Raw genomic sequence first — 24026 nt, forward strand, 5'->3', positions numbered from 1 at the left:
CCAATGATACAGAAAAAGGCAGATTACCTAGCATTGAGGTTAGGGATTTCGGACTTTAAGTTCAGCAGTGGTTGGCTACAAAGATTTAAAGATCGCAACAATCTTGTTGGAAAAACTGTATGTAGGGAGTCTGCAGCTGTTGATACAACCAAAGTGAAGGATTGGTTACAGTCTGTTCAGCCAATACTTGATCAGTACGATCAAGATATTTAACATGGATGAGACAGGTATATTTTATAACTTGTTACCAAACAAGACATTGGCTGTAAAAGGTGAAAAGTGCCATGGAGGGAAACACAGCAAAGAACGTGTAACTGCTTTGTTTTGTTGTAACCAAAGCGGCAAAACAAAAATTCATCCCCTTGTTGTGGGAAAATTCCAAAAACCAAGGTGTTTTAAGAATACAGGAAAGCACCAGTACAACGAACTTCAGTTAAACGAACACTTCACTTAACCGAACTCATTGTTTGGTCCCGCCAAAAACGTATATAATAACCTTGAATTTTATTTCATCTTAACGAATTTTACGACGGTCCGTTTCTTCCTGAAACAAAAATATTCACTTGAACGAACAACCTTGATGCAAATTTTGAAAAAAATTACCATCCAAAAACTTGTACTTTATTTTTAATTTTCTTATTCAAACGTAACAGCGTGTACGTAAACAAAAACAATAACGGAACTAGTATGTGTGCGCATGTACTGTCGACATGAGTAGATTAATTCTCGTGTTTTGAAATAATAATGGGATGGTATTACGTCCGTTGTACGATACAAATACAGTACACTCCCTATTTAACGCGGTTGTCGGGGGACATAACTTTTACCCGCGTTGTTGCATAACCGCGATGTTTCGATGTGACCAAGGTCAAAAGGCATAAAACACCGCCTGTGTTCTAATAGGTCGGCAAGCACGCACAGTATAGACGGCCCGCCGTTGTGCGGACTTTGCATCCGCAGTTTTCACTAAACGCGGGTGAAAAAAGAAAAATATAAATTTTAAAGATAAATATTAAATGTTGAATTGTTTTTATTTTTCCGCGTGCCGCGCACAGTTTGTCGCACGGCCTACGAGCGCGCCACACGCCGCCATACACACGTGCGGCACACAAGCTGCTGCCAGTCTCGTGGTGTCAGCCACAGTATCTGCTTCGTCAGTGTCCGTAACAAAGTAAGTGCAGTGTGTGCGGTTACACACGATTCTGTGGTCGAAGTCTTCTAAAAAGAAAGGCCGTAGTGATACTTCAAACCGAATATGAATCGCAAAGTACCGAGTTTGATTGACAAAATAAAAATTCTATATTTACTTACAGATAGCTTGTCTTTTGCAGAAGTAGGCCGCAGATACAGGAAAAAACTATTCTAGCATTCGTACAATAAAAAATAAAGAATCGTCTTTCGTGTCAAGTGGTTAAACTTTATTATCCATGCTTACAGTAAATTATAAATGGTCACGTGTGGGAAACAAAAATTGCGCCAATTTAATTTTAGCGCAATCAGTGACGCCGTATTAAAAACCGTGTTAAACTATGTCTTTACTTATTTCACCAAACACTGTGTCGAGTTGCTGAGTGTGTGTTGCTCGGATCGGCAAGTATTATATTCCCCAGCCTCTGGTTAAAGGTCGGGAGACCGCTACACATAAACATTTCCGGGAATTGTTTACTACCTCACGGCAAAAGTGGTACAGTATGGTTCACGTAAGTATTGGACCACTGGGAATTCCTGGGCAAAGATTAAAAATACGCTAGCTGATTTACTTTACCATTTAATGTTAAAACATTATACCAAAGTAAAAAGATGAACGTGTATAATACAATGAATTACCCAATAATATAACGTCTGTAGGTTTAAGTTGTAACAAAACATTTATATACAGATGTACCAATTATGATTCTGGAGTGGAATTTTAAACACCGGACTACCTGATTTTGCCTTGTACGCAGGGACGCTGCTCAGTCAAGTGACTCATGCTCTGCCTGTGTGCTACGTGAACACATTCCCTCTTCCACTCCCCCTCGGCCTGTTTCTGCCCGCTCTAATCTCTACCTCTCTCCATATTCTCGGCTCGCCTCTCCCTACCCAGCGCTTGCCGACAACCAAGCCTATCCAACATCAATCCCCAGCCGAGTCACGCTGGATAATGTCGCTGGACGGTGGGCTTTATCAGGTCCCCTGCTTCATTTGTGAGATAAAGCGACGTTAAGAACTAGTCTTTCAGAAAATATCACTGGGCTGGATTGGACCATAATTTGAAAACACTACAAGATAGAGGAATAATGTACGGAGATATCTTGTTTAGAATTTCACTGCGGACATTTTCTACGCCTAGGCTTTTTTCTGCCCGATGCTTAGTTTGTTAGTTACAATGCAAAATTATCCTAATCGGCTATCAACCATTTATTCCATTATTATTCATTTCTGACTGGGGGACATGGTTTGACCCGCGATATACCCGATTCCGCGATCAATCGGGGCGCGATATACCGGGAGTTTACTGTAGTACATATTCTCGGACTTTTCGTTTGTTGGCTACTTACATCACGATAATTTTTGTACGGTACTTTGGCTAACCTGTGCTGTTTTAATTTATTTCTTGAAATTCATTTTTTTCACCATATTGTTTTTGTCGTGTCTACAGACGTGAAATTTTTTTCCTTTTTTCAATAGTGTTGTGTTCTTCAGTGCCGGTTGTGGGAAGCCTACAACTCACGTAGTTTCGGTTCCCTGCAAGAATTTCCGAAGATTTCCGAAGTTTTGCGTTTCGGTATTAACGCCACTTCAGCCGCTAAATCAATGAAAACAAGCATGTTGTGACTAACCTAACCCAACCCTTCGATTTTTTTAATTTCAATTTTTGAGTGAAATCCAAAGTTGCACGAACGTGGTAGGAAACCGAAACTACGTGAGTTGTAGGCTACCGGCCGGTTGTAGAAATGAAGCGTGTATCTGGGGGATAAAAAAAAGAACGCAATTCTTCAAAACTTTCGACCTAAGACCTAACTATTCAAAAGAATGGCCATGCTTGTCTTCAAATGTTTTGGAACACCACGCGTTTTGTAATGTATGCACGTTTGACTTTTCGATTGCACATGGTGGAAGGGATGACTGTAGAGGGCACATTGAATTAAAGAAACAGGCGGAACATTTTATAGTCATGACGAGCAATAAATCCATATCGTAGTTTTTTCGCTACATCTGAAAAAACGAAAGTAACGAACGCAGAGTTATTGTTTACAAGTTCTTTTGTTTGTCTTCTGTTGTTTGTTTATAAGACAGTTCTTATCCAACCAGGATAAAAGAAGCAAATAAAAATATAATTGTTCAAAAGTATAACTTTGAATACTTTGAATTGAAGGTTGAAAATTTCCTGTAAAATTAATGACATTTCTTACATATTCAGATGATTGTATTGTTCAAATAGTTTTTTTCTTCGATTCATTAATTTTCATTGTATTCATATACATAGGCCTACATTTTTAATTTTTTTTGCATATTATTGTCCTTTGTTTTCTCTTGTGTGTGTCATAATTCCTCAGGAAAAATTTATTGTGCATGATTTACGCGTACTTTTTTAATATAATTGTCATTACTGATGGGTGTGATTTGAGGTTGGCAGCTCTGCCTACAATGTGTCTCCTGACCATAGACAAAGCATCAGCAGAGAGTATGTGAACAGGTTCTTCAAGCGGCCATAGACTAATGACTGAGATACTGAACCTTAAAACACTTAAGGTGTTTCATGTGTTTATCGGTATACATATTTATAACAATGCTTATGTTTCAGTATAAAGAACTTCAGTATAACAAACTCAACTATTTTTTGGTCCCTTCATGTTCTTTATAGTGAAGCTTTCCTGTATAAGCAATCTCCCATGTGACTTTGAAGCCAACTCAGCTGCTTGGGTAACCATCCCAATTTTCCAGAAATGGTTAATTAAACTTGAAAGATGCATGGCTTGCAAAAACAAGAAAATTTTACTGCTGTTAGACAGGTGTTCTGCTCACTCTTCTGCAGGACTTGAGCTGTCGCATGTGAGATTGCTGTACCTTCCAGCCAACACAACAAGTTTCCTGCAACCTTTAGATCAGGGGATCATCCAGAACGTGAAAAAAAACTACAGGACTCGTCTCACCTCATTCTTGATTCGTCTGATTGAGTTGAAAAAGGAGGCAAACTTCAAGTGGAATGTTTTGAATGCAATGAAAAATATTGTTATGGCATGGGATGCAGTTACACCTGTTACCATTGCAAATTGCTTCAGGAAAGCTGGTATTGGTGCCAGTGAAGTTCAGGCTCCAGAAGTAGAAGTAGAAGATTGCAATGTGGAAGAATGGGACCAGCTTGAGGAACATCTACAGTTTCAGGAACCATTCAGTGAGTTTGTGCGAGTGGATGACGATGTGTATCAACAAGGCTCAGTCTTGTGCTGTGCAGGCAAGTGTTGACGAAACTGGAAGTGAAGAAAATGAAGATGATGAAGTGTGTTCATCACTACCGAGTAAGAAGGATGCCAACAGTGCTTTAGCAACATTAGAAAATGTGCTATCAAATATTGATGTTGGCACTGAAACACTTCTGGCCTTTGATAAACTTTGTTCTACAGTAAACAATGCCTATAAAAACAATATAACGCAAACCAGAATTGACAATTTTTTCAAACGGAAGGTTGAAACAGATAATGTTTGAATCTATTAAGTGCTATGTAATTTTGTATGCAAGATTTTTTTTAAGGTTTTTGTTTGTATGGGTTCTTCTGTAGGTATTGCATTGAGTAGGTTTTTTAGTGTTTTTAAATAATTTTATGTATGTAGTGAAGCCAGCATATATTACAAACCAAGTATTTTTTTGTTGGTTGTAACTATAGTTATATCAATTTTTTTTCTTGTCGTGATGATTTCCAATAGTTAGGTTAATACAAACTTTGTTATTACAAAGTGCTAAGGTTTGAACAGTTAATGTTTGTATCTATAAAGTGCTATGTAATTTTGTAAGTTTTTTTGAAGCTTTTTGTTTTTATTATGGGTTCTTCTGTAGGTACTGCATTGAAATTTTTATTTGTGTTTTTAAATAATGTTATGTGTATAGTGGAGCCAGCTTATATTACAGTGTATTTTCTTTGTGGTAATATTACAGGCATTACAAGTTAAATCAATTTTTTTTCCTGTTGTCATGATTTCCAATAGTTTGGTAAATACAAACCCTCGTTATTACAAAGTGCTAAAATTTGGACCATTCAAGTTTGTAATAATGAGGTTTGACTGTATTTGTTTTCGTGGGGATGGCAGTGATCTAGGTTTAATACAAAAATATATTTGTTAGATATAAATACCATTCAGATTATTATTGCTATTATAAATTGCTGATTTCATTGACTACCAATTCAAAAATTTCTTCGCTAGAAGTACTAGGTAAGACATAATATTTGTCGTATTTTAAGTCTGTTTTAAGTTTGTAAAATGTCAATTTATTTAGGTTATGACCACTTTTTAATCACTTTATATTTATTTCATCAATGTATGAATAAATGTGAATATATTATAGTAAGCCATTTTGCCATTTGTCTACATTTAATTTTTCTATTTACAAATTTCTATTTAATGATAGTACTGAAATATGCTTATTAACATTACATTATTAAAAATAATACATTTAATTTATTTTAAGCTTTTATTTGTGCATCCTGATTGATTATTAATCATTTTTCCTAACTAGCAGATCATATTAAAAAAATATAGGTATTTTGAATTTGTATAGCAGTTAATTATGTTAACTTGTGTTAATTTAAATCATATAATCTTATCATTGGAAATATCGGTTGATAAAGTACAATTTTTTTTTGCAGCCACAGTGAACCGGACAAAATTCAAGCTGTTCAACAGTCATCAGGATTTCAATTTAGATGACATCTGCAATCCTTTGAGCAGCAGGCCTAGTCTGGAGGTGAAGCAACCAGAGTCGTGTGGAGACTTTGCCCAGGAATCGTTCCTTGTTCACCACGCAAACATTGTGCAGCAGAACTTAGTGCCACAGCTGCTTATCGACCACTACGTGTCTATGACGCATCCCTCGCTAGCCCAGAACACAGACAACGATATAACCCGCTATTGTGCCTTCAGTTTGCCGGCGGTGGTTCTCACCTTGGGAAGAGAGAACTGGCCCCTGCTGAAAGAAATGTACGGGGCACTTGCATCAGATTTGCAGGTAGCGTGTGAAACTCACTGGCTAACACCCAGTGCCCCTACTTACCGTATTTACCTGAATGCAAGACGACTATTTTTTTCTCCCGGCAACGGTAAAAAATTTCATTCGTCTTGCATTTGAAAATCTTTATTTTTGATGGTAGTTTGTCCCACATTTTTAGGCTAATACAATGTGAAATTACTTTTATGGGTACAGGCAATAAATAGCTATTAACATTATAATCATTTAATGAAAAATACAGTACAATTTAAAGCTAATTTGTACGCAAAAATATTATAAAAAACATCTACGGTACTAGTCGCCATGCTTTGTTTATTTGCGCTCACGCCATAGATAAAGTATGCACGAAAGAAGACATGTAACCTAGACTTGGGAGTTGGTAAACCAGGTCATTTCTTATGCTGAATTTTGTAGTACATGATATCTTCACTATTTTGCGAGCGCTGTAACAATTTTATTAACCCAAAGTGTTGTATACGTTTTAACAATGTTATTCTATGTAAACGAAATTGTTTATTTTCGTTAATAAACAAATGCGGTAAATTGCGGGAACCTAAAATGGATAGTGTTGAAAGGCGAGGAACATCAAGTTCTTTTATAAAGAAAGGCTCTCGAACATATCACGATGCAAATTTTAAGCTCATTGTGGTAAAATATGCAGAAGAAAACAACAACAGTGCTGCATCAAGACATTTTGGCATATCCGAAGCAAAAGTGCGACGTTGGCGGTAAAATGTTTATTTATAGCTTGTTATATACTATTTTCTGGTTTATAAAGGTTAAAAAGTTGACCTAGTCTTGCATTAGAGTCGTCTTGTAATCTGGTAAATACGGTATTCTCACACAGTATTTTATTTCTTTAGACACTTTTCAAAGAGCATGAACAATTTTTATACTTAATCCAGGAAGGTGTAAAATAGTGTATTTATTTTGTTCAGGCTTTATATTGACATACTTGAATATAGTGTTCAATTCATAAAGGTTTTTAGTGACCAGTGTGTAGAATTGTTGAACAGGGTTCCCAGGGTGGCCACTCACCGGGAAAACCGGGATTTATCAGGGAAATCACGTTGATCGAGAACTATCAGGGAAATGTCAGAGAATTTTTTTAATAACCGGGAATTTTTTGTGTCATGTATATTTCCGCAGAGCTGCCAACCATTACGGATTTTCCGTAATTATTACGGATTTAACACAATATTACGGAACATCGCTGGTTTATTACGGAAACGAGGCTTTGTGCTGCTGGGTAACGGAGAAAAATTCCGTTTCTGGTGTGCGTGTTTCGTGAACGCAGTTCGAATACATCACGTGGTTGCGCAGATAATGGAACTGATAAATGTGCGCATGTACTGTCGAAATAAGTAGATTAATTGTTGTGTTTTGTAATAGAAATGGTACGGTATTATGTCCGTTGTACGATACAACTAGTACATATTCTCGGTCTTTTCGTTTGTTAGCTACTTACATCACGATAATTTTTGTACGGTACTTTGGCTAACCTGTCTTGTGTTATTTACTTTCTTGAAAGCCATTTTTTTCATCAAAGTGTTTTTGTTGTGTGTACAGACGTGAAACCTTTTTATGTTGTTCGATAGTGTTGTGTTCTTCAGTGCCAGTTGTAAAAATGAAGCGTATGACAACAATGTGTATCTGGGGCAAAAAATAAAGAACGTTATTCTTCAGATCTTTCGACCAAACTATATAAAAGAATGGCCATGCTTGTCATCTTCAAATGTTTTGGAACGCCACGCTTTTTGTAATGTATGCACGTGTGACTTTTCGATTGCGCATGGTGGAAGGGATGACTGAGGACGGCATATTGAATCAAAGAAACATGCAGAACATTTTAAAGCCGCGACGAGCAATAAATCTATATCGTAGTTTTTCGCTACATCTGAAGAAACGAAAGTAACAAACGCAGAGTTATTGTTTACAAGTTTTTTGGTAGAACACAATTTACCGATAGCAGTAGCCGATCATTCGGATGATTTGTATAGAGCTATGTTTCCGGACTCAAAAATTGCACAGAAATACAGCTGTGCGAGAGCAAAAACATCTGCCTTAGTGGAGTATATGGCTGGTGAAACTAAATTGAAACTGTTGAATCTTTAGTAAGTGGACCATTTGCTTTAGCTACAGATGGGAGTACTGATTGTAATGCAGTGAAGATTTATCCATTAGTTATTTCATTTTTAAATCAAACACAAGGTAAAATTTGCACTGTACTGTTATCCCTTGTTGAGAGTACTAAGACTAAGAATATTTCACAACTAGAAATGTTAACTTAAAAATGAATTAAAGAACAGTTATCAAAAGTTGTGTGAAAAAATGTTTGAGCGCTCGCCACTGAAATACCCCATTACTAGAGACATGCAAAAGGTGTGTTAATTTTGTGATGAAAAGTGGTATTATTTTCCCTTAAAATCTGTGTTATTTTTACCTAAAAGTGGGGTTATTATTTTTTATATTTTTACAATTTCAAGTGTAAGAAATATGAAGAGAACATTGTAATATAATTGCACCATCAATTGAAACATTATAAATTAAAATTACACATATAGGTTAAAAAGACACAAGTTTAAGAACTCAGATTTAAATTAAGTCAACCCAATAATTTCAGAACCAAAGTACTTTGACACAACATTTAATTTTCAAATGAAAAAATAGCCATTGTAGCTCAATTTTCTTGTTTCAAATTAGTTCTCTTGACAGTGAGAACATTATTGTATTGTAACAAGAAGCGTTCCGAATCAACGTTTGCACACAACATCCACACTGCTTCCAGGCACTTGTCAGAAAATTCAGGTTGTGAAAGTTTTAAAACTTGAAGTGCCTTCACTACATCCACACTGCTTTCCTTCATTTGTTTCTCAACTATCTGTTTTAACTCTCCAAAACCGGTGATCAGCTCCTGGCGGTCCATTTCTTTCAGAGTAGAAACTTTACACAACTTAGCAAGCAAAATAGGGCTCATGTCCGTAATCAAAATATTTTTTGGATTAAAGACAGTGTTTCAAAGTTAAGTCTGCTTGCATCTGTAGCTATCAAGCTGGTAAGCTTCACCAGAGATTTTGTAGACACTTGCACTACACTTATTTTCACAGCAGCTGCTTTCGTGGTGTTCATGTGGTCCAAAACTTGTTTTGTTTCGTTAAAAAAATGCACTCCATGTTTTCAAAGTTGCGCTGCACCTTGGTAAGCTCACTATGCAAAACATGAGCGTTTGGCTAGCTCCAGTCTTCTAGCCTCGTTATTAAAGTATTTTCGGATTTAAAAAAAAAAATTTAACACATATCGCCCAACTACGTATTTACCCTCGCATATAATCCACTATCACGAAATTCGCGCTCACGAAGTTTGGTGATTGCTTGAGGTTTCGGCATATTTTACACTTTCAAACCTATGCTGAGAAATATGAAGACGTTTTCTATCTCAAACTATAGTTTTTATAAAATAGTTGCACTGTATACAACATTTTTAAACAAAAATTATCATTCTTAAACATAAAACATAATTGTTAAGTTTGTTTACTGTAAGAGAACAAAATTAAAACAGTTTGCACAGTCCATAGTACATGCAAGATGAACAGTTGAGCGTAATTTATAATTTGCTTCGCGACACAAGCGCTGTAACGCACAAAATATCCAACAAAATGGCCGTACATTACTCTTTGACTCTGTAAACGTGCCTTCGAGACATGAGCGTTTAGTGCACGAGTGCAGTTCGCCAAGAACGCGTTTTATCAAATAAATAATGAAACGTAAACATTGGCAAGTGTAGTCTTAACATTGATGGTGTTATCAGTGGTGACAACGGCTATTTATTTACTTTTTTTAAGTTACCAAATGGCGGGAAAGTGTGGTTATTCGCGGTAAACAAACGTATTTCGCAAAAAAAATTCGCGGTATCAGAAATTTTGTAAAAGTAAGGTTATTCGTGTTAAACTTACGAATTTCGCGTAAAAATTTGTTTTATCGTAAATGCGAAATTTGCATGTCCCTACCCATTACATAAAACATAACACAGACTGCAGGTCATTGAACGGGACGCTATAATGTAAAGTGACATATTTAAAATGTATTTGTTATTTAACGAACTTCCGTATGTATATAATGAAAAAAATACAGCAGGGTGCTAAAATATGAGTAATCTCTTTCTATAATATTATATTTTTTCATCAAAAGTATGGTTTTTTTGTAATTGTAAATATCGGGGAAATTTTGAATTTTTAATCAGGGAAATCGGGGAAAAATCAGGGAATATTTTTGGTGACTGAGTGGCCACCGTGGTTCCAATGGGCATGTATTGAAGCCTAAATTGAGTGTAAGAATGTGGGTTTAGAGATATTGTGGGGTTCAGTTGAAAACTACAGCTCCGTTGTTCGTTAACCTGCGGTTGCTTTAAAGGTTGCAATTTGGGTTGGGGGGTGAGAACTAAGAGGCCATCTTGGTTACAGTTTTAAGGCTTTAATTTCTTTTGGTTATTTTTTTCTTTGTTAAGACAAATATATTTAAATAGAATTCCTGAATTTCATAGTGAATGTCTGATAAGCATTTTACCATGTGATCACTTTAACAAAGACAAAATTTCAATATCGAAAACAATTATGGCAAAAAAACAAACCGTGTTTGTATGCCTCCTTAATATCCTTAAATGTCCTTAATTTTTCTTTCATTGAATAAGAGCCTTTGAAAGTCTTAAATTTCACTAAGAATCTGTAAAATAATTCCTTGATAAAGACTGATAGCGTCCATGCAAGCGGATATTTTAATGTTCTTTTGTTTCTGACTTGAAGCAAAGAACACTTTGTGCATGCACAGTACAGTTGACAAATTTCGGACAATGTGAAATGATTCTATGTGTGTGTCTATATATATACATACATATGTACATACATACATACAGATATTGGAATTATTATTTTTTGTATTGTGTATCACAATTTTAAACTGAAAAGGTGTGTTGTACTGACTTGTGCAATAAAAGCTTTACAAAAGATTCTTTAAAAAGAAAATCAGGTGGGTTGGGGGGGCGGAGGGCTTAGGTTAAATGTTTCGAGGCTCTCCTTCAAGGTTTACTAAAGTGTGTTGTAGCAGAAGGTAATAAATAGGGCCAATGAAAAATGGTAAATAAAAAAGGCCCATTTCGGTGAATAAAAAGAGTTATTTCGGTGCAAAATTTCGGTGAAAAAAAAATTGTTTACTTAGAAAAAATAACTATTTTGTCATTCTAATTTTATACGCATATATATGTTTGATGGAATTATTGTTTTATTTGGTCAAAATTTATCAAAAACAATGTTTTAAAAGTACATGTACATCTAAAATTTAGCACGCTGCATTTGTAATTAAAATTCTCAAGATTACATACAAAAAAAATTGGAAACTGATAAAAAACGTTAGTCGCTCAAGTCTATTTTGAATATCTCTGAAAATCAGCTATTATATATTTTCTGCAAACTAGTCCCCACCAAAACACTGTACTTATTCAACAGTACAGAGTATTGTTTTTTTTTTATTTGTTTACGTTTTTCACCGCCTCAACTGTGTGTGCGGTATTTGTTTATGTATATGTTGGCACTCTTGACCAGCATTTATTTTCGTGCATTGCCATGACAGCTACGAAAATAAACAGTTGTCTCGGTTAGGACGCTCAGATACAACAATTAGCATTTTGAAAGTTATGATTTGATTGGCTAATATGGAAGTGACGCTATTTTCTGGACTGCGTTTGGCCGATTCAGAGAAAGGAACAAAGAATGAGTTAAGGCCTATTGACGATGGCGTCACCAGACTCATTTGTGGTCGGCAAAATAATGTGATTTTTGTCGTTTTATGGCCTTCTACATCTCGTAGGAACGTGTGCGACGACGGAGACTGAGTAGGCGTACGTCTGGATGTAATAGTTTTTATACGTGAAATATATGGTTCTAGAGTAACTTGACGCTTAGTTCCAGAACCCGATGCTTGACACCTATCTTTGTTCACCTTGTGCGATGCTCGAAATTTACAGTGTTTTTAACAGTTGATTTGCACATCATGATGCCTTTTTCTTTACTGAACACGTAAAATACTTCGTCGTAATATTCTTTAGCTCTTTCGAAAACACAACTTTCGGCATTTTATACGTTTATCCAGAGTGACCACGGTAATATGACCAACATGCCACAAAAACTTTAACGGAAAACGATAATAGAATGTGAGATACATATCACATCCACTCGGAAATAAAGAACTTAAACTCGACAGACACGCACTCGTGAAAATAAAATCATAGAACATTTCGACACTCGTAACTACCAACGCCATCTGTGATTTGTCCACCAGTAGCTAAAGTGATGATGTTTATTGCCACCCTCTACTCTATGGGTGCTAGAGAAAAACAAAAGCAAAGATGGCATCTCACATATAACCTCTTGGAATAATAAACGTTTTGTGCAGGTTCCAGAATGATTCAACGTAATTTTTCGCGATAAAAAAGGTTAATTTCGCGCAAATATCGTGATTTCGTCATATTTCGTGAAAAACTACGGATTTCGCGCATCACAGCAAATTTCGTTAAAACGAAATGAAGTATATTAACGTCTTATCACTACCAAGTAAGGTTATTTGTATTACACATCATGTGCAAGTGATTTTTTTAAAATTTCGCGATTTCGTCATTAACGAAATTTGACTACCCCTAGTAATAAATAAGGCCAATAACAGTTACATGTCTGTTTTTTTTTTCCAATACCATTTACCAAATTAGACAGCCAGAGTTTGTTACCATTTAAAAATTAAATACAGGTTATTATTTACTATGCATAATATGATTCGCCAGTGTTGGCTCTCAGTATTTTTTCTTTTGATTTTCAGTGGAAAGTGAGACGCACTGTGGCTTCCAGCATACATGAACTTGCAGTGATTTTAGGCGAGGACATTGCTACATCGGACTTGGTGCCTATTTACAACGGCTTTATTAAAGATGTAGATGAAGTTCGCATTGGAGCCTTGAAACATCTTGCTGACTTCCTGAAGGTACTTATATACTCGGCTGCTGCAAAGCTAATGATGGTAGCTGTTTGGACCAGTGGCATTAAGTGTTGCTTGCCTTCAGTATCAGTGATCAGTTTCTGTTTTTGTAAAATCTGCCATGCAAGTACTAAAATTACGTAATAAATTGGTGGCTATAACTGTTTTTCATCAGTATGTTTACTTACCAGCAAAGAACAAGTGTTTTTTACACCTCGAACCAATACATTGCAGTTACTGAATCATCAAGTCATTACAAGGAAGCATTAAGTTCTTTGGATGAACTTACTTGTGCCTGTGGTAGACTTCAAGGGTAAAAGTTTTTATGTTTGTAAGTAATATTCATTTCTTGTTAACTGCAGCTCGTGAAGCCTTATGAACGCAGCTGCTACCTCCCCAAGCTGTCTCTGTTCCTGATGACTGACAACGAATCAAACTGGAGGTTTCGAGAGGAACTGGCTGAACAGTTACTGATGTCGACCAACCTTTTCTCCCCAGTAGACGTCCGTAAACACCTCACCCCCTTGGCCATCACACTTCTCTTGGATAGAGTAGCAGCAGTACGACACGTAGCTCTGTATCTGGTAAGTGCTTTTCTCATCCCTTGGCCAACACACTTCTCTTGGATAAAGTGGCACCGTACAACACGTAGCTCTATCTGGTTAAGTGATTTTTTTATAAGAACCCTACTGTTGGTTTTAAGATGGACAATGTTTGTCTTGGAACAGTCATTCTAATAAGTGTCCATGGCTAATAAGAAGATAATTGGAGAATGAATAAAATACAACATGGGAAAGAAACTAGCACTCGCAAATAAATTTATGATACTCTTAAGTGAATTACTTTTATTTTGTAAATATTTCAAAGTTTTGCAAATGTTATTGTTTACTCTATTCAGTCTTCGAGATTGTTTCACTCAGCCTGTATTTCATGTGGGATGTACCTGTTGGTTTAGGAATGTATACTTATGAATGTATACTGAGAAACCTCTATTGTGGTAGAAATGAAGTGGATATTTAAGAATCTGGTTGTTGGGCTTAGTTTGTTTACATCGAAATTTTTTTATAAACTGCAAAAAAAAAGGGGGGGGGGGGGTTACGTTGATTCCCGTATAGTGTGCGTATATGTAGTTCAATATTGATATCTTTGTCAATAGAAAGCAGTGCGTGCGCTTGTCTAATGCCGAGTAAACTACATTTGATAGCCAGCTCTCTTTCGTGGTTAGTGTGTACTATGATAATAGTTATGCATTAGTTCCGGCTCATGTTCGGGTCTCAATTTTTTATTTTTCTATAAAGTTGAACAACTAATTAATTTAAATTGTTTCACGTTGTTTTTTATACTCTTAATTTTTAAATCAACATACTTTCCTTCAATCGGTTTTGGTTTTTATGAATAACTTTACCTGAAAAAAATTTTTTTTGCATAAAAGTTGCACCCCTACTTTCCAAACTTGATTTTGGTGTCAGATGTGCGATGATTATGCTGAAGAACTAGTCTTGAAAAATTCCCTAAATAAGCAGCAGCAACGGTCCTGAGTCGTGAAACTTCAATTTTCAGTAGTCATTTGCTAACTTATTTTGTTGTTTTTTTTACACCTCATTTCAATTTATAGTCCTGTGTGGAAATTACATCTGAAAATATATTACCGTATTTACCCGAATAGAGGCCGACCTCGATTCTAGGCCGACCCCTAAATCCTGTTCACTGTCCAGTGGAAAAAACAGTTAGTCGTCATCTATATCTGATAAATATTATAATAAACACTAAATTACACCTTATGTTATGTACCATGTGTTTACTAACAAAGTTTTTTTGTAGGTTAGTTTGTCACTGGAATCTGATCAGAGATTACAGTAATATACCTACTAACGAAAGACGTCAATACCAGTATTGGAAGTTAGAAAACAGTATTTATCTTTGATTAAACACCAGTTGTGCCAACATCCATGATGTTTCATGCTCAAATGTGATGCCATTTTGCAGTTACACTGTTCCATAATGGAACACACCCTAATAAGCACAGATGTTGGTAACTCTGCAGGCTAATGTTTTGTTTACCTTTAATTCTTACGTATGTTGCTTACATACTTAAGTATTCCCCAACCATTATATTAGTTGGTGAAATTGCTATTGTCCACGGAAAACCAAATCCAATTGAGTAAATCATTAAATGCGGTCATAGTATACTTTTCCTTTTTTTAAGAATGTACTGATAAGTAATTATTTTAATTGACTTGATTGAATGCTTTTTATCTTGACGTGCGTTTCTAGGCCGACCCAATATTTTGAAGGTAATTTTTGGAGATATAAACCTCGGCCTCTGTTCGAGTAAATACTGTAACTTTTTAAATTTGAAAAAAAAGATGGTAAATGTTTAGTCGGAAAGACGTGAAGAAGTCCTGTGTCCCGCGCAGATGACCCAGCTGGTGCGGAGCGTCGGCGCGGAGGTGGCGCTGGCGCGTGGGGTCGCCGCGGAGATAGCTGAGCAGTTTGCGCACAGCACGCGCTGGGGCCGGCGCCACACGTTCGCGCTGCTGTGCTCGCGGCTGGTGGCGGAGCGCGTGCTGCCCGAGGACCAGTTCGCCTCGGACGTGCTGCCCCACCTGCTGGACCTGAGCTGGGACCGCGTGCCCAACGTGCGGCTGGCCGTGGCGCGCACACTCTCCCTGCACGTCCTCGCCCAGCGTGAGTCACTGCGCACCGCTTTCTCCTTTCTCCTGTCGTGTGGGCCACTTAAGGGGCCCGCCTACCTGGTCACACACACGGTTTGCAGAGCTTCAGGAAAAACAATGCGATTTCAAAACTACTCGAGATATCCGAGTGGGGTATGTTTACGAAAAGCATTTCAGAGTTCGCTGAGGCCCGAAAAGTACTTTTGATTTTGGATCATGTTTTTAAACTTTATTTCTAGAAGAGTTAAAATGGCTGAAACGCATGTTTGCAGAGTAATTTTTAAGTGTAAAGCAAGTGGTACAGATTCTTGAAAGCACTTAAGGGACTTGCATTACACCTTTATCTTCATTTCCCCGTAATATAAAAATACGGTCACCGCACAAATTTCACAGTTATCAATTGACGACGAGAAGACTGCGCGCCAGTTCAGAGCCTTGAGCTTAGAGGCGATACCGCGCTAGAAATACCATCGAGCGTCGCGCTTATCATCCCGCCTCACTAACACACATACACCCCTGACGAGGCAGGCCCCTTAAGTAAAGAAGTTAGAATTGTTCAGGTGGTTTACTTCAGATCTTCGAAAAGTGGCGGAAATTCGCCAGGACTATCAATTTGAGGGGGAAAATGTCGCACTCAAAAGTGCTATCACCCAATTTGTGGAATCAATTTTTTTTTTTAATTGTTTTTTATAGTGAACAGTTGCACACTATAAAGTGGTGTACGCAAGGTGTGAAAATATAATTTTTTTTAAATTAGAAATGGAGAAAGGTTAGCTTTTCGGATATGATATAAATACAGTAGACTCCTGATTATCCAGGTCCTGTGGACTCCTGATTATCCAGGGAAATGACTGACAAGGAGTCCATTAATAACAAAAAAAAAACACACTGTTAAAGGAAAGTTAAAAGAAAACTGAAATTTTTTCATCCCGTTTAACTAGACAAATACTTAACCCGTCCCTCAAAGTAACGCCCTAATTCATTGTAGTAAAACAGAAAGCTAATTACAAACATCTGTCACATACCTTTACTCTGTAAGATTATTTGATCAAAATACACCATTCCCTCAGTTAGCACGTCTTCAAATTGTGCGAATTCATTTAGCGCAATGTTAATTTTACTGCCCCAGGTACAAAGTCTGCTTGAACTCTGTAAACAACAGATATACTGTGGCATACAGTTAGCTATGCAGGGGTGGAAGAGATCCGTGCACAGGTCCAACTACGCTATTGGCTGTTGTACAAACTAAGGCAAGTTCAGTTGTGGTTATGGAGTGTAAAGGACCAAATGATTTTACATCCACACGTATGTACCAAGTTGTACTTTTGTCACCCAGCAACAGGCAGGGCTGTGGTAAACTTCAGTCTAGCCTTTGGTATGGAACTTGCACGCACAAACACAAAGCGTCTGATCATTCGTCTGCCGTAACTGTATGTGCGCAAGCACCGGTAGTTGAAATCATAATGAAATCATGGCTTACAAGTGAGAGCGTTCAAGTATTTGAGACAAAACTGGAAGTATTACTGGAAGGCCACACTTATGTTGTTGCACTTTAGTTTTCAGCACGTCAACTGTGAGTACAATTGTACAAAATAAGTACTCTCTCAAATGTTTGTTTAAGTGTGACACTATTTGTACTAACATAAATATATTTGTCATTAGATTCCGAAATGGAAATTAACAAATGATTGTATCACCCATCTCCTGTAATGCTTTGTTTTATTTGTCATAAAAAGTATTTGATGGTAGGCATATGAAGATGTGGTGTGACATATTTCCCTACACATTTTGGAACACATTAAGTAAATTAGTCTTGCTATTTATGGAGACTAATGCTTCAAAATACGCAATTTCGAATAACAAGAACAGTATTAGGAACTCATTAGTGTTAAGTGTGGAATAGGTATTTGTGATTGCTGAGTACCATTTTAATCAAGACACTCCTCATTAAAATTAATTTACAGTACTCATACTTACCTAAATACATTAAATTAATTTTGAAAAACCTTCGCGAGATTAAACAGCCTAGAATTGAATTTAAAAATTCACGTACTGCATTGTTAGATAATTGGGCTTGGCATAAACATTTTTTCCAATGTAGGTATTACCAATATTTGTGAGTTACAAAATGATGTTATATGAGATATTTCAGTTCTAATAAGGATATAAACAGCATAAACTCAACATTTTATATTATTAGAAATATTATATAACTTGTTAACGTAATTCTCGTCTCTTTTCTAAATGCATGTCTGCCATGATATTTGCTACTAGCAATCCTAGTGGTGCAAAGTAAACTAGCCCTGAAAGCGTCTGGTTTTTCTCTCCAGAGCTGCTGTTGACATGCAGGATGGCGGAATATAAATGTTAGCAGAACACTTGGGTGTCGTCAGAAATAATTATGCAAAGAAGGAAGCAAATGGCTTTTGTGGAAAAGCAAAATATTTTTTAATGATTTCATTATTTGCGTAAAAATTGTAACAGGGTTCTACTGTAAGTTCAGTTAATTGTGGTCTTAATGAAAGAGTAAGTAATTTGTGGACAAACAGTTAATAATTGATTGTTAATATTAGTAAATCAAACTGTTATTAATTGGGCTATCCTTTCTAGATGTGTTTTCTCACTCGTAACACTATCTAAATACCAGAGAAATGGCCTATACCTAGAGTCCCGTAAAAATGGTTTTATTTTTCCTTAAATTTCGTTTTGAAAAAATCAAATTTCGGTTTTATTTCGCTGTTTTGGTTTTTCATGTTTACTTTAACTTTTGAGAATGGTTTTATGACCTACAAGTTTTGCTTGGCTAAATAATAGTGGCACGGCGTATACTCGTATACTGCACTCTAAAGTCAACACTATTGGCAAATAAAAATTGTAGGCTTGAAACAGCTCGGCACGGCCCGGTGCCGCCTAGCGCGCTGCCTCGGCACGGCCCGGTGTCGCCTAGCGCGCTGCCTCGGCACGGCCCGGTGTCGCCTAGCGCGCTGCCTCGGCACGGCCCGGTGTCGCCTAGCGCGCTGCCTCGGCACGGCATGTCTCAACTTAGTATTCTTTTAATATTTCTTGCTGCTGTTCTTTGTCCCGTTGACGCCGTATTCACTTGCTCTGCGGTCGTATTGCATTTGCTGAGAAGTGTACTTACGGCAGTTAAAGGTCACTGATTTTGCTTATCAATCGGCGTAGTGCCATGTGTTCATGTTTACGAGTAGTAGAGGTGTAAAAGTAACGAAAAAAAGTGTACCCGTATGTATTCGTTACTATAACAATTAGTACTCGTTACTATCGTGTCGCTACGTTACTCGTTACTTCTGATACCGCATAACATGCAATGTTATGTTGCAGCAACGAATCGAGTCGTATTGCGTACGCGTACAGTATGACGTCACGTAAATAATAATACAGTCAAACCTCTATCTATCGAACTCGCATGTATCGATTGTCCGTGTTTATCGTATACTCTCTACGGTCCCGGCAAAATTGCCATACAACTAAGGTTAAAAAAGTCCGCTTGTACCGATGTTCGAATTATCGTTTTGTCCGCATTGATCGTACAAAATATGTGGTCCCGTCACTATAAATTATAATAGATGATCGTTTAACCATAAAGATTTTGCAGAAATATACATTTCTTAGTAAGAAACCGTCATAAAAACAGTAACGATAGTATATGGTAGTAAAAATCACCTTAAATCTGCAGCCAAGTAATGGAGCACGTAAATATGAAGAAAAGACAAATGAACAACAACTTACGAATAAATTGGATGATGTACCATAACTACAGTACAAACCCAATTGTTATCCTAAGATAATTACCATAAAAAGAACTAAAGATTCTTTGTCGATACCATAATTACCACAGAAGCACGATAGCTACCACATTTGCACTACAGTTACCGTAACAACCGAGATGTATATTTACCGTGACGGTAATGTATTTATTTATGACATATTAAAATTAAAGAACTTTTTGAAAAATAGGATGTTAAATTTTTATATGTACGTTTGGCACATGTTGCAAAGAAATAATGCAATCTGAAAGAATGCAGTACTACTATGAAAAGTGAAAAGGGTAATTGTGGATTTTTAGGTTATGGCAGTCTCTCTCGTTTTTCAGTAATATCGGCCGAAAATTAACAAGCGTATCTGAAGTCGGCAGAAATGCCGATTCAACTAAATATTGGCAAAATCGGCTTCTTCAGTACAGCTTTACATTTTATGACATGAGTAAACATACCTATTTCAGACTTCAGGATATTGAAAAAGACTTTAATTTCCATGTAGATTTATAGTGCGCATGTTTTTTTTTTTTGCAAGTGTAAATTAAATTAAGTAAAATACTTCCATTTTTATTTATTTTTCAACTGATTTAACTTTAATGACAAGTAACTGATATATTTCTGACACTAATTTTGAGGTTGAAATATTTTTTTAAAATTCTTAGAGTGAAGTCCACATCTATTGAATGTCCGCATCTACTGAATTTTTTTGTTGGTCCCCTGAAAAACGATAGATAGAGGTTTGACTGTAAATAGAATATAAACAATTAACAAAATTTGATAATTAACAGTTTTTGTTAACCAAGAAACAATTAAATCTCATTAGAGCGGTTTTATTATATTATCTCTTTTAAGATAAAAACAACAAAAAACGTGAAAATACGCGATAATAAATAACAAAAACATACATATTTCTAATTTGTAAAAAATACTTTCTTATAAACAGTAAAAAACTTGGACGACAAATTTCCATATTATACTTAATAAACAAACATCGTTCTTTGTAACGTAAATTCATTGAATATGCGCGCGCATGCGTAAAACATACGAAAAATGCGAGTAACGAAATCCAGCCGTGTGTAACGTTTCGTTACTCGATACTAGATGGCGCACCCGTTACTCAGTCAATACCGAATACATACGGTTTGCTACACCTACAGCTCTAACGAGTAGGTTGCCAAGCCAGTCAAACGTAGTTGAAAGCATGAGGTTGTTAACTGTTCAACATGAAAGGAAGAATTAAAATTTTATATTTCTCTACAAGATTAATGTGTAAATACAGCGGGTTGAAAATCATGGCAGCTATATTGTGTTGAAAACATCGCCGGTATTTTTTATTAACTTTGTGTTGATGCTCAGGTACATTTTTCTCTTTTTAATTAGTTTATGATTGCAATTACTGCTTTCGTTTCAAATTGTAATGATTACGTGACGGGAATACTGTAAATCATTATTTACTTTCATTACTACAAAGCGGCCATGTTGAAACTTAGAAAAATGGCGATGTGCCGTCAACGTCGTGTTTACTTGTTTTTCGCGATGTCTTGCATGGGTGGTCTAATTCATTATCATCAGTTTTATTTCTCGATGCTGTGCGATTTCGGTGTTTTGTCGCGAATTAAGGTAAATTGCGGTGTTATTTCGCGATTCGCGAAATTTCCGTGTCTCTACCTATACCTCTATAGACCCATAATCCCCAGAATTTCTCAATTGGAAATTGTAAGTAGACATACTACAAGGGAATGTTTTTTGGATTTAGTTTATTTGAAGATAGAGAACCAAGGTTTGCTTGTATTGTTTGCTAATCCAATGCATAGTGTGGTGGTTCTGTGTTTCTTTGCATTATAATAAAATATTAAATAAGTTTATTGTCAGGGGTCTCCTAGTTTTTATTCTCTAGCACAAATAGTAATTTGAGATTTTATATGGTTTTGCTTTGAATTCACATCTACCAAAAACCTGAACAAATTTTAATTAAATGGTTTTGAAACATTTTCAACCTTAAAAGTTTAGGCATGAAATCCAGCAATTAACAAAAATACACATAGAGATGTCTTCAATCCTCATTCTATAGTTTGTCACATACTGTACTCCAACAATTGAGCCACTCACATTCAGATTTTTTTTTTTGTTTAGATTCCGGCTGTTAACCTGCATTGCACCTCGCTAGATTCCTCAACACAATATAAGTAATTTTTGGTACAGAAAGAGGGAAAATTTTGTGGTTATTCATTTCAAAATTTGGGAGTTACATACATAATTATATAGGGCCTCCATTGCATTATACAGCCATCTTCCTGACAACTCAGATAAATTTCTTGGAAGCAAAAAATTAAGTTCTGTTTTTTTTTCCAGCCATTAATGCAAAACATATGTTGCTGTTTAGGTTACTTTGCGAGCAACCAGTCTCCGCACTACGAGCTGCTGATGCAGGTTGTCAAGAGGCTACAGAGCGACGTGGATCGTGACGTCAGGTTCTTCGCTGTCGTGCAGCCTAGACATACAGAAGTAAGCATTTAAAGCTTGTGCTGAGATGGTTTTCTTGCTAACTTTTATGAGATCAGTATAATCTTACACATGTACTTAAACTTGCATGTAATAGTTATAGCCAAGCATCAGTGCGGAGTGAGCAAGGTATGCAGGAAGAAAATATCCTTGTACGCAGCCTCATTTTTGTTAGTGGTAAACCAGTTAAAAATATTTGAGACTTGTATCGATGGAGCTGAGCAGTAAGTACAAAAAAAGCCTTAATTATGTTTTTATAACAGTTGATGTTAACTGGGCCATGCCAAGTCTGTACTTCATGGTTCCATAGGGCTCGGCCTACTATTAACCTACTGGTCCGTTCCAAGCTCAGCTGGCCAGCATTGTAACAATGTCATTATCTTTATCGTCCAAGTACTTTGATTTTTGCCGCCATTTTGAGAATCGTTTTGGCAATAGTTCGTGTATTTCTAAGGTGCATATTTTAAATTGTTTTAAATGAAGTAATAACTTAATTACTTTATAAAATTTAGGAAAATTTGATATGATTGATGGATGGATACACAAGTTGTGTGATTTGTATTTACATGTATTAAACTTGTTTCAGCAATGTGGGAGCAAGAGCTCGTGAGGCTGTCTTCTCAGCATTTGCTGTTCTGCATTTGAAGCATTGCTCACATAAAAATATATATTCCACAAAAGAAAGACTTGCATGTAGATGTGTACATATGTATTTTCATCTTTGTTTTTACAAAGTATTCAATTATAAAAAAGCTTCTGTTTCTGTCAAAGTTGTTTTACACTTCACAATGATTTTCAACATATTTGTTTGTAAGTAAAACCAAAATTTTATAGTTATGTACATAATAATCTAAATAAATATATTTGGCCATATTAAGGTTTTTTTTTGTAGTGACCAGAAATTGAAATTCCTTTTAAAATGTTAAACTAATATTACACTGGAATCTATTTTTTGTACATGTATTTCAAGGAACCAGAGGACATATGGAAATAGCAGAAAAATAATAATTAGGTAGTAATGCTAAGAAAACAAATTATTAAGTAACTAACTATAATCGCAACATTAATGAGCATATTTACTTAAAATTTGTCTGATTCTTATTAGTACTAAAAAGGAATTGTAAGTTTTTTAACATGTTTTATTGCATAATCGTCTCACATTTTATACTAAAATCAAAACCTATTGATGTAAAAGTTTGATTAATTATAAAGTAGAGTATACCAACTTACAAAGGCATGCCAAAGAATTTAATTTAAGTCATGAAACAAAAATTTATTTTATAGAAAAATGAAAACTGATCTGCAGGTGAGTTGGAAAACCATAATTATTGTCATCCTACATACTGTTATGACCTATGAGTAGGGCCTGGAAAAATTAGCATCTATTTATTACATAATTAGCATTTATGATGTTGAAAATTAGCATCTATTTTCCAGAAATTAGCATCTATTTTTGAGAAATTTGCATAAGATATTAAAGTTACATAACAATACAAGAAGTTGTAATAGTGTTTATACCCATTATGACGAATTTTAACACAAACCAAAATCATTAAACGGTATTTGTAAACAAACGTTTGACCACTAGTAATTTCAGATGGAAACAAACTGACGATTCGAGTTGACCAACTTCAGTACGCTAAATGTGCACCACAAAATGTATGATTTGTCCCTATGTAAAATATTGATCAGAAAAAAAATTTGAAGACTAAAGTGATTATCAACGAATGTAAAAAACCGCGTACTAAAATATTTGTAGTAGTTTTCAGCATTTAAAATATTTTCATTTTTATCTTTGCAAGTTCACTACGATCCCGTCAACGACCTAGATATTTTCTAGGTTGTTGGT

At 35.9% G+C, this 24026-nt stretch overlaps 1 protein-coding gene across 2 annotated transcripts in view; it reads left to right on the plus strand.

Annotated features, from left to right (window-relative positions):
- The window catches only part of LOC134536799 (serine/threonine-protein phosphatase 4 regulatory subunit 1-like), a 268113-nt gene extending 245063 nt beyond the window's left edge, over positions 1 to 23050 (plus strand). For both annotated transcript variants that reach the window (XM_063376734.1, XM_063376735.1), the window contains 6 exons: positions 5847 to 6205; positions 13066 to 13227; positions 13584 to 13805; positions 15639 to 15909; positions 22059 to 22180; positions 22764 to 23050. In XM_063376734.1, coding sequence (XP_063232804.1) covers positions 5847 to 6205; positions 13066 to 13227; positions 13584 to 13805; positions 15639 to 15909; positions 22059 to 22180; positions 22764 to 22787 — 1160 coding nt within the window. In that variant the 3' untranslated portion in view covers positions 22788 to 23050. The remainder of the gene's footprint in view (positions 1 to 5846; positions 6206 to 13065; positions 13228 to 13583; positions 13806 to 15638; positions 15910 to 22058; positions 22181 to 22763) is intronic.
- The last annotated feature ends 976 nt before the right edge of the window (positions 23051 to 24026 follow it).

The sequence above is a fragment of the Bacillus rossius genome, chromosome 11, assembly GCF_032445375.1.
Source record: "Bacillus rossius redtenbacheri isolate Brsri chromosome 11, Brsri_v3, whole genome shotgun sequence".
NCBI classification, from domain to species: Eukaryota; Metazoa; Arthropoda; class Insecta; order Phasmatodea; family Bacillidae; genus Bacillus; species Bacillus rossius.